We start from the raw sequence: 11,795 nt of genomic DNA, 5'->3' as shown, positions 1-11,795 counted from the left end.
GCAAATAAAGCTTGTCACCCAATCACTGAATAGAAACCATCATTACATAACCAAAAAGTGCACAATCGGTGCAATAGTCATACATCAGATCAAATATCAAATACAATCCTCCAGAATAAAAAAGAAATACAGACAAAGTGAATTCCGTCAACAAGCCTGACGGTAATTCAACACAAATGAAAGATCTAGCTAGATGAGGGTCCCACAGATGGCCCTATCTCATCTTCCATCCTCGCGAACTCTGCGGCGAACCTGAGCTCGGTATTCTCCTGCTGTAGTCTTCCAACTTCCTTCTGATGAATCTTCATCTACCTGAAGTAGTGGTCTCTCTCAGCCATATAGTGATCTCTCTCTGCAATGATCTTTAGCTTCTCTGACTCCTTGACTTGCAGCTTTGCCTCCCACTCAGCAATGAGACCCCTGACTCTGTCATCTCTCTGATCCTTCACTATGATTTGCCTTCTCTTCTCATCTTCGATGACTTTTGATGCTCTGAACAGCTTCTCCTTTGTGATGTCATGTTCCCTGTTGGACGATGCTAAAGCTTGGCTGATCTTCCCATAGTAGGCTGTATCCATCTCGAAGCGTTTGGCCTCCAAAGCATGTCGCTTGTCTTGATCTTCCATCTTCACTTTGATTTCCTGATTAGCTGCCTGAAAATGAGCAACACTTCTCTCCAACTCCGCTTTCTCTGCAAGTAACTGATCTCTGGCCCTCTTCATCTCAAGGAACTCCTCCATGCTGACAGAAGAACTTGGACCCTCAATCCTAGGACACACTGAGTCACCTCCAGGGAACGGTAGAAATGTAGACTCAATCCTCTTCCGCAACCAATCCTCAAATAGTGGAAAATACCGGCAGTTGACTTTGCCATAAGGAACCTTACCCCTCCTCTGGATATCTCGCCATTCGTCCAATACCTGCCTCAACTTGGTCTGGTTACCATCAATCGGGAAATAGAAGGACTCCTGAATCTCTCGCCCGAGAGGAGGACCCTCTATAGCAAACCCCATCTGTCTCCGGAGAAGCATCGGGTTGTAATTAATGCAACCCTGAACTCCCACTAAAGGCACATTAGGTAAACTCCCGCAACTGCAGATGAAGTCCCGACCAGCTAAACCATTATGAGTCCAAGCAATGTCATCAGCCCGCAGACCCATCAATCGAAAGGACCACTTCACACTAGGATCAATCTGAACAAAGGCACCTCGGGAAGGCAAATATCCCATGAACCACCTAAAGAGTAGCTGAGAGCAGCATCTGACCAGACCACCACGCCTCTTCTCATTCCTGTTATGCACTGAGTAGTATACATCTCCAATCAGGGTAGGAATAGGGTTTCTCTGCATAAACAACCTGATAGCATTACGGTCCACGAAATTCTTCTGGTTAGGAAACAGAACAATCCCATAAATGCTCACAGCAATCAGAGCACAAACCGTCTTCCAGTTACCCACAGCAGCATGTTCCTTGGCATTAGCCTCCAAGAAACTCAAATGAAATCCAGGTAACTTTCCCTTCTCCTTCCAACCTTCCTTGACCATTTCCGGACTCAAATAAAGAGCACGTGAAATCCCAAGGACATCCGGCTCCGCCCTAGTGACATGGAAAGGAATCTGATCACGGATCTGAATACCCAGGATGCTGACATAATCCTCCATCAGAGGTCCCAACAGATAGTCTGGAAAAACGAAACACCTCAACCCAGGGTCATAGAACTGAAGAAGAGTGTGGATGGCGCTCCTGTCGCAGTCAGTGAGTCTGAAAACCATCTTCAGAATACCGCCGTATGACTCTCTAAACATTCCCACATGGTCAGGAGTAATCAATGCTATCATATCCTTGAGCACACCAATCTCTGGATCAAAGAAACTGTAGGCAACATTGTCTTTCAAACCGGTCCTCATATTTGAACAGAAATCTCTCAACCAGAATCTCGATCAAAAGTGTCCCTGCATATGGGTAAACATGGGTTAGATGCAATTAATGCAAAATGTAATGATGCTGATGAATGAATGCAATGCGTTGCCATCCTCCAAGCCATCTGATCATTTGCACTGAATCTGGGCTCTGAACTGATCATAACCATCTGAGGAATGTACAATCCCAATTCTGACCCACGGGTTCCGAAATAAACGGAAGACAGATACATCATCATCACCATCATCACCAAACCATATCCGAGTAGACACATCACCCTTATCTGAATCGGCCCGGGGAACCCGAAATAAACGGATCCCCACTGATAAAATATCTCGGCCCGGGGAATCCGAAATAAACGGATCCCCACTGATAAGTCATGGACAGCACTCCGGCGTCACGGCAATAAATGACCATAAATCCGACTTATAATTATGTCTCTGAATCACAGATCAAAAGTCACCATCTGAAGGCTATCTGAACAAACATCTGACAGAACAACCCTCCCCTCACAGGTAAGTTCTAATCAAGTCCTCCTAAGGCGGATAATGGTCTCGACAATCGGGCGGAGATACTCAATGGGTTTGCCCTTTCGGGTGTGCCATTGTAGCTCCCTTAAAATCGTCTAAACCAAAGATCCGGGAATGATCGGTCACCAGAGTCAACAACTCAAATGGAGTGACTCAAACAAAGCGGAATATCCACAGAGATGAGCACTATCAAGTGAATCTCGTCCGGCTTGTGGTACATCACGCCGCCAGGCACATGTTGACTTAACATGAAAGAGGCGACATGAGACCACACTAGTCCTAGGTGTATACTCGGGCCTGGGTTTTAGCCCCACTCAGAACACCCACCCCAAACAACAGAATCACCTGCACAGAGGACGGCAACAACATGATAGTAGGATGCATGCAGACATTAATGCAAATATATAAACACACTGGTTAGAATAATAAATGCAATAAATCAAACAACAAGCAACCTAAACTAATCCTAAAACGCTAGGAAGGACTCGCTTAGGGACGATGGACCAGCACAGGTCTACATCGAGTAGTCCCCAGCAGAGTCGCCAGCTGTCGCATCCTGCGAAAAATCAACCGGCGAGCCTAAAAATAAAAACACACAGAGCCGCCACTAAACGTTATTTATCCCAAGATAGGGAAAGGAAACGCTCAGAGAAACCTGGAAAGACATGGTCTCGCGACCAGAGAGAAAAGGTTCGGGAGTCGGTTACGCGAGGGGAAGGTATTAGCACCCCTCACGTCCTAGGTACTCCTAGGGATCCACGTCCTAGAATAAAGAAAAGGTTGCTAAACATCACACACACACACGGGGAACGCAGGTGGGGTTAAGAGGAACGGGCTCGATAAGGTATCGCACCTTATGCCTACATATCTTGTCTGGAACAAGAATCAGAGCCACTGTAGTTCGGCTTACGCACGCCAAACAACACAAAACAATCAAACAAGCAAGGGTGGCAAACATGGAGCCCGACAACCACTTGATGGAATTATGTCGGCATCCGAACCAAAACACACTCAAAAGGGCAAACGTGGAGCCCGACTGCCAATCACTGGGCTTACGTCGGCATCCGAACCCAAACACACAGTCAGATAACAAGCAAACACACGCAAAAAAAGAAAAAGGTTGCCCGGAGTGGTCTCGCACGACCACCTGCCTACATACCTCGTCTGGCACGAGGATCAGGGCGATGTAGTTCCCCTGAAAGGGACTAAATTGCTAACCAGAAACCGGGGAAAGACACACAACTAGGGAGCTGAGACTCGAGCCTAATGTTGTCATGCATCGTTAACCCTAAGTTCGGTTTTCTATCCTACTTGCATAAGCAAACTAACCTAACCAGGAAAGAAGCTAGCACACAAGCATACAATCATATATCATCAAATGAGAACAGGCATCTCAAACAAGCATGTCAATCAGATATCCACATAACACCCACTATAGCCAAACAAGGGGCTCAATCAATCGGGTTTGACTGCCTAAGCAAGTCGTCTGTACAGGCTGGTTTTGCTCTTAACCTTGCCATTACGAGGCTAAGGTGAAGCAGATGTAGAGGTGAAGTGAGGATCAGACCTCACAGCTCATATCCCTAACCAGGGAGAGCTGACAAATGAGCATGGGTCCAGAATAGGGGAACCCTTCTATACTCGATGACTCTGACACAACAGATCTTGGGCTTTTGATCTCAATGCTACAACCATGTAATGGGAGCAAGGAGAAGACTCAACTGAATAGTGGGGGACAGGTTGCTTGTCCCTACCTTCCACCAATTGCCTTACTTGAAGGACTTTTCCTGCTTGGGCTTGAAAAATAAACATACACAAGCATTGCCTCTTAAGGAGGACTTCAGACAATTTGCCCGGCCCGGTAACAGCCGGGTCTCCAGACTACATGAAGTAAGAAGGTTATACCTCAAATGCAAGTTGCTTAAGCAAAGCAAAGCAATAGTTCACAAGGAACTGAGCAACTAAAGTACCTGGAAACAATCAAACTCAATCAGTAATCAATCAGACAAACTATACGGCAAACAATCAAACAGTTTAAACAATACAACACAAAGCAAGCTCAAGGCTTAAGCCCAAGCTCCAACACCTACAAAAAAATGTTATGTTAGTGCACAAACATCCACAACATCAATCAAAATTGGATTTGGATCATTCTCCATGTACATTATGCTTTTGATCCTGAAAAACCAAGCAAATATTAGCAACTAGACCACTAGGCCAAGCCTAGGGTCCAAAAGCAAGAAAAAAAATTAAAACAGCAAGGTATCCACCATCCAACATCAAATTAATGTCAAACAAGAGCAAACATCATTGGTCTCATGTTTATATCATCCATCAAGTTCAATTCATGCACAAAACAATCCATATTGGTTCAAATGAAGCACCAAATATACAAACAGAAGTATTGCATTCAAAGCCATGCCAAAACACATCAAAAAAATCTCAAATTAAATACACCTAAACAGGGGTCAATCAAGGTCTACCATGTCAAATTTGAGCTCAATTGGGCAAATGGAACCATGTCAATGAAAATCAACAAAAACAGACACAATTTCATGCTCCAATTCACACCATCAATGCATACATCCACTTCAAAAATTCATATCTCATTGGAAACTAAAAAGAAATGGATGAGACCAAAACAAGGAGGTCCTAACATGTGTCTAGTTCATGCATATCAAATTTCATGGCCATACAATACCATATGAGGATTTCACATCAAAATTACAAACCTATGTCATATGAGCTTGCACAAATGATCTCCAGAAATGAAAAATCATGATCAAATAGAAAATGCAGTGAAAAATTCTACAAAAATTCATACAACATCCCAACATGCCAACCAATCATCATGCAAAATTTCATTTTATTTCAACATGTATAGGTCACTCAAAAAAATCCTGCAAGTTGACATAATGAGGTGTGACACAAATTGTCACACCTAAGTTCCAGAATTTGCTGCTCTCTAACCAGGTATCCAAAATTCATGAAATTTACATATAAATAATCCTCAATGAGTCAAGAACCACCACAAAAATTTTCAAGAATTTATTCTACATTATGAGCATTTCATGATCAAATTACAAACATGTATCAAAAATGGACATACAATGGAAAACCCTAGGTCAACTAAAAAAATTGCCAAGCACAACTTTGACCAATAGGTCAAAAAAAACCTACACAAACCAAGGAAGTCAACAAAATTTTTCTCATATTTTTCTGATTTCTTTTACTATTTTTTCTGAATTTTTTAATGTGTTAAACATTTTTTAATAATTAAACAAAATTGCAGTAGCATTTCTGTAAATATTACAGGCAATGGCGGGAAACACTAATTTTAAATTTTCAAACTGAAATTTTGGATCAAAAGCTACTGTTTCATCGTCTTCCACAAGCAGCATTTCCAGAAATATGAAAAAATTGAAGAACATCAAATGTTAACAAAAATTGACAAGGCTATAACCGTTTTAACCGTCTCAACAAGAGGATCACAAATATCATACTATCATGACCTAAAAGTTCCTCAATCTCTCGAATCGACTCACTTAGGGTTTATGTTCTTATCTTCAAATCTAGATTTCTCACACCACAGTCATCCGTTTGCAATTCTAAATACATCATCGTAATCTACATCAAACACACTATAGAATGCACATAACAATCAAGCTTTTCATGAGGTTCGAATTTTCACTTACTCGGATATGGCAGTCGCGATTGCAATGCTTTTAGAGCTCAAATCGTGAAAACAGCAACACTAGGAGGATGGAGAAGGTGAATGGAGGTGCTTGCTTCGATTGCCTTTGCTTCTAGAACTCAAAACTCGAATTCACCATTGTTGATGTGGTTATGGACAGTTGCGATTAGCCAAGCTTCTCACTCCAATCTCCAAAAACAGTCCAAGGCAATGATTATAGAAGATGAATGCAAAAGAAATCTTCAAGTTTGGTTGAGAATTGGTCAAGAATTTTGGAAATGAAAGTTTGTGTTCTTGGATGAAAATGGAGAGAATGTGAGAGATCTAGATCCAATCTTGGGAAAAGTGAGGTTCTGTTATGATTAGGCAAGGATTTAGAATATATATGTGTGCTTAATTGATCACTAATCATGTAATTAACCAATTTGGCATAATTAGTGATAATGTAATTTTTGCAAATGAGGGCAAAATAGCCAATTCACAATGACAGCACATGCCAGCTCAAAATTGGTTCCAACATGTCCAAAACACCATATGTGAAGTGTAGAAACAATTCCCATTGCAATTGGTTGCTTAAATCTCATTTTCACTATGTGTATGTAAAGTATCCATTTTTAACCATTTCATTTTTCATGCCAAAACTCAAACCATGTGCATTAACCATGAAATGAATATTCAAACACACTTAAAATGCCATTCCTGAGGTGTTGGAAAAAGTCCCATTCAAAAATTCCCAATATTTTGACTTTTGGACAATTTTGCCCCTGGTCCAATTCAGCTGTCCAGTTGAAAAGTGACTTTTTGCCTTGGCCATTTTTGAACAAATCCAATGATGCACCCTCAAAGTACATGTCAAATGGAGTTTGTGCATATAAAGAACTTGCAATTTGGACAAACCATGTGGAAGTTATGGCCTCCTGATTACGGATCTTTTATGAAATTCACTGAGCCATATTTTGCAAACCGTACATTGGATTTTCAAGTTCTTGGACTTTTTGGAAAGGTGAGAACAAGACCTACATCTGTCATGTTGAACAATTTTTCATTTGAAGCTTCCTTGGACTTCTGTTTTTGAGGTCAAAAACTTTCCACTTTTGGAAACTTCTATTACAAGTCAGTTGCTATTTTTGGCAGTTTTTGTCCTGACTTGATTTTCTTCATTCTTAAGCTTTGAGATGTCAAATATCACTTGTTCCAACATGAATGAAGTGTATCCAACTCATTTCCACCTCCACATCCATCAGATCAAGCACAGCTGACCACAGTTGACTTTTCATCTGATAGATAAATTTGGCAATGCATAGATCAAATTGAACCCCAATCTTCAACTGAAATGGCTCAAGGGTGAAACCCTAGCCTCAATAAGCACAATATAATCACAAAATGAACCCCACAACCATCAGAAACCTCATCTCCTGATCCAGCCTTGATTGGCCCAATACAACTGATTAGGGTTGACCAGTGGTCAAAACCCTAATCTCAAGGAATCTTCTTCAATATCCTGATGACATCCAACCATGGTGATGATGATGTATCGATTCAATCAACATGAAGACCAATACCCTTGGGAGTCACAAAACCCTAATTCACAGCTCAATCCTCAGATGGCCCATGATCAATCAGTACAACCCTAGGCTTGCATTTTCTGACTTCCTCATCTTCTGATCAAGACTTGGGAAGATAGCTTGCACTATGTAACCACATGTTATGCAATATGAAATGCCTAATGTCCTAAAATGAAATGCAAATATGTTAATGCTAGTCCCAAGAGAGGAGGGCAAATTTTGAGGTGTTACAGCATGATATCGATCTTCGCTGACTTTATAGACGACATTATGGAAGTCTTTATGGACGATTTTTCTGTTTGTGGACAGAGCTTTGAAGGATGTCTATCAAACCTTGAAATGGTACTTGAAAGATGCATAAAGGTGAATCTCGTATTGAATTGGGAGAAATGTCATTTCATGGTCCAACAAGGAATCGTGCTAGGACACGTAGTATCTGATAAAGGAATTGAAGTAGACAAAGCTAAGATCAAAATTATAGAAAATCTTTAACCTCCGAAAACCGTACGAGAAATACGAAGCTTCTTAGGACACGCCGATTTCTATCGACACTTTATCAAAGATTTCTCGAAAATTACTAAACCAATGACTGGTTTATTAATGAAAGACGTTGACTTTATCTTTGATGAGAAATGTTTAACAGCGTTTGAACAATTAAAAACATCTTCAATCACCGCACCTATCATGCAACCACCCGATTGGAGATTACCATTCGAAATCATGTGTGATGCGAGTGACTATGTTATAGGTGCAGTGCTAGGACAAAGGAAGGATAAAAAACTTCATGCAATCTACTACGCAAGTAGAACCTTAGATCCTGCCCAAATGAACTACGCCACCACTGAAAAGGAACTTATAGTCGTTGTGTTCGCTTTAGACAAATTCCCTTCTTACTTAGTAGGAGCGAAAATCATCATCTATACTGATCACGCTGCTATTAGATACTTGCTAAGTAAGAAGGATGTCAAACCAAGACTCTTAAGATGGATCCTACTCTTACAAGAATTTGACTTAGAAATAAAAGATAAGAAAGGTACTGAGAACGTAGTAGCAAACCACTTATCACGAATCGAAGGGAACAAGCCTGAACAAGTTCCAATCAATGATGATTTCCCTTACGAACGACTTATAGCCCAAATTGAAAGCGACATGTCTGAGCTAACCTTAAATGATACCGAAATAGAAGAATTCGTGGAAGAAATTCATACGAATATAACCTTGCCATGGTATGCTGACTTTGTCAACTAGCTAGCTGCTGGAGCACTTCCACCGGACCTATCATACCAACAAAAGAAGAAATTATTTCATGATCTAAAATAGTACTACTGGGATGAACCCCTACTTTTTAAGAGAGGTACCGGCGGTATTTTCCGTCGATGTGTTCCTGAGGATGAAATAGACGATATAATCTCTCATTGTCATTCCGCTCCCTATGGTGGGCACGCAAGCACTTCAAAAACTTGTGTTGGGATCTTATAATCTGGCCTCTTTTGGCCTACTCTATGGAAAGATGTCCATAATGCGGTTATAAATTGCGACCGGTGCCAACACACTAGTAACGTTTCAAGACGCGACGAAATGCCACAAATAGGCATCTTAGAAGTGGAAGTTTTTTATGTGTGGGGGATTGACTTCATGGGACCATTCCCATCTTCTTTTGGTAATAAATACATACTTGTAGTTGTCGATTACGTTTCAAAATGGATCGAGGTTGTAGCTTCTCCGACAAATGACACACGAGTAATGATTAAGCTATTCAAGAACGTAATTTTTCCTAGATTCGGTGTGCCAAAACTAGTAGTTAGTGACGGTGGCTCCCATTTCATATCAAATATCTTTGGAAAACTTCTTCTGAAGTATGGAGTCCGACACCGTGTAGCAACACCTTATCACCCACAAACCAGTGGGCAAGTCGAAGTTTCAAATAGAGAGATCGAACAAATTCTAGAAAAGACTGTCGGAATATCTAGAAAAGATTGGTCATCTAAACTAAATGAAGCTCTATGGGTATATAGGATAGCCTACAAGACCCCAATAGGGACCACACCCTTTAAATTAGTCTATGGTAAATCATGTCATCTCCTTGTAGAGTTAAAACATAAAGTTTATTGGGCAATTAAGACCCTAAATCTAAATTATACTTCCGCAGGCGAGAAGCGAATTTTAGACATTCACGAATTGGAAGAACTTAGACTAGACGCCTATGAGAATACCAAGATATACAAAGAACGAACTAAAAAATGGCACAATAAATGTATATCTAGGAAAGAGTTTAATGTCGGCGACGTAGTGTTACTATTTAATTCAAGACTTAAGCTTTTTCCGGGAAAACTTAAATCTAGGTGGTCAGGTCCTTTCGAAATTACTAAAGCTTTTAAAAGCGGTGCGATAGAAATCAAGGGTAGAAATAGTGAACCGTTCATTGTAAACGGGCAGCGATTAAAGCATTATCATAATATTGACAATATAAACTATTCAAATAGCCCAAGACTTATAGAGTTGTCCGCTCAACCCCAAAGTTGATATATCGCGACGTTACTGTTGAACTTATGACATTAAACAAAGTGCTTGGTGGGAGACAACTCGCCTCTTTTTAATTTGTTATTGATTTTGTTACTTTTATGTTTTGCATTTTAAATGTCCTCATTCTTTGATTATTACTTTTATTTTGCTCCCTTTCCTAGATTCTATGCAGTAACGTACTTGTTATTTTTCGTTACTAACTCAGTAATATTGGCTACTAATTAACAGGCAAACTTAAAACTAGTTAGTAACTAATTTTTATCATGCAACAAGTAGATATAGTTTTCAGAGACATAGTTCAGAGAAGGCGTTATGATTATTTAGCTCAGAAGGATATGGCTTTATCCATATATTATGATGGACCTACCATGGATATGCCAGGTATCCACGATAGTATATTGTTTATGTTTAACCAGCTAGGTTGGGAGAATGCTGCTATTAAGAGAATGTTTGTCACATGTCGCGGGCTTACCCTAGAATTCCTTAGCTCCCTAGTTTACATACCCGAGCATGGTTACGGGATCAACAAAGGGTTGATTTCCTTTAGGTTGTTTGGTATTGATTTCACTTAAAACCGTAGAGACCTTGCTGACCTTCTAGGATTTCCTAGTGGCCCATTTGTATTCATTACCCGCCAGGAGGAATTAATCAATGACATTGACTTGGATTACTTTTAGGGTAGTTTAACTGGAGATCACCACCCAGACCCACACCAGATGCAGTCACAAGCGATACACAACCCTGTTATCCACTACTTCCATAAAATACTAGCCCACACCCTATTTGGAAAAGAAGAGAACAACACCTTAGTGTCAAGGGATGAACTTTTCATCTTACTCTGTGTCGACTAAGGTCAACATGTCAATGCTGTAACATTCATGATGGAAAAACTTATTAACCTTGCACAAAACAAACGTGCCCCAATCCTAATAGGCGGCCTAGTAACCATGATAGCTGATGTTATTGGACTTAGACACCCACTTAACAAGCGTACACCTTTTGGACCCATCCGACCCATGGATATTGACTTTTGCTTCGACCGAAGAATTTTAGGAAACCTTGGACCAGACACTTTTGACTACCTAATTAATAATGAAGTTGTCCAGCTATTTACCTTACCAAACCACGAGAGAACAAGTGTTCATAACCGTAATAACTGGCTATAAGATTTATATGAACATCACATTGCTCCACCATCACCTCCTAAGACACCACCTATTTATGAGTATTTTGATAAACCTATCTCTGTTGATGAATTTGACCCTGAAACCCTTCCAAACTACTATAATCTGAATGAACCAGAAATTCCATCTTATGCCGAAAATCTGACCATAATTCTTACCCGTTTGGATGGTTTCCATACTGAAATTACTAATGTGAAAGATGAACTAAAAAGCATGTGCCTTGATGTCTTAGGTTTAATGGATGTCACCGTCGAACAGTTTGATCACCTGAACTAGGTTGTAGCTTCTTTGGAATAGCACCGTGGCTAATTACATTGATCGCTGAATTTTCCTACTCACATTAAAGCAATGAGGACATTGCTATGTTTTGGTGTGAGGA

General features: G+C 40.5%; 1 protein-coding gene across 1 annotated transcript; it reads right to left on the bottom strand.

Moving 5' to 3' along the window:
* Positions 1 to 285: 285 nt before the first annotated feature.
* LOC127097762 (uncharacterized) lies at positions 286 to 4,554 on the bottom strand. The gene is made up of 2 exons (XM_051036250.1): positions 4,356 to 4,554; positions 286 to 1,952 (listed from the first exon to the last, which is right to left on the bottom strand). Exon 2 carries the CDS (start codon positions 1,905 to 1,907, stop codon positions 309 to 311), a length of 1,599 nt encoding a protein of 532 aa, XP_050892207.1. The 5' UTR covers positions 1,908 to 1,952; positions 4,356 to 4,554; the 3' UTR covers positions 286 to 308.
* Positions 4,555 to 11,795: the final 7,241 nt, after the last annotated feature.

Source organism: Lathyrus oleraceus, chromosome 6 (assembly GCF_024323335.1).
Source record: "Lathyrus oleraceus cultivar Zhongwan6 chromosome 6, CAAS_Psat_ZW6_1.0, whole genome shotgun sequence".
Lineage (NCBI taxonomy): Eukaryota > Viridiplantae > Streptophyta > Magnoliopsida > Fabales > Fabaceae > Lathyrus > Lathyrus oleraceus.
The sequence above is the reverse complement of the archived record's forward strand: the minus strand, read 5'-3'. Positions and strand labels throughout refer to the sequence as shown.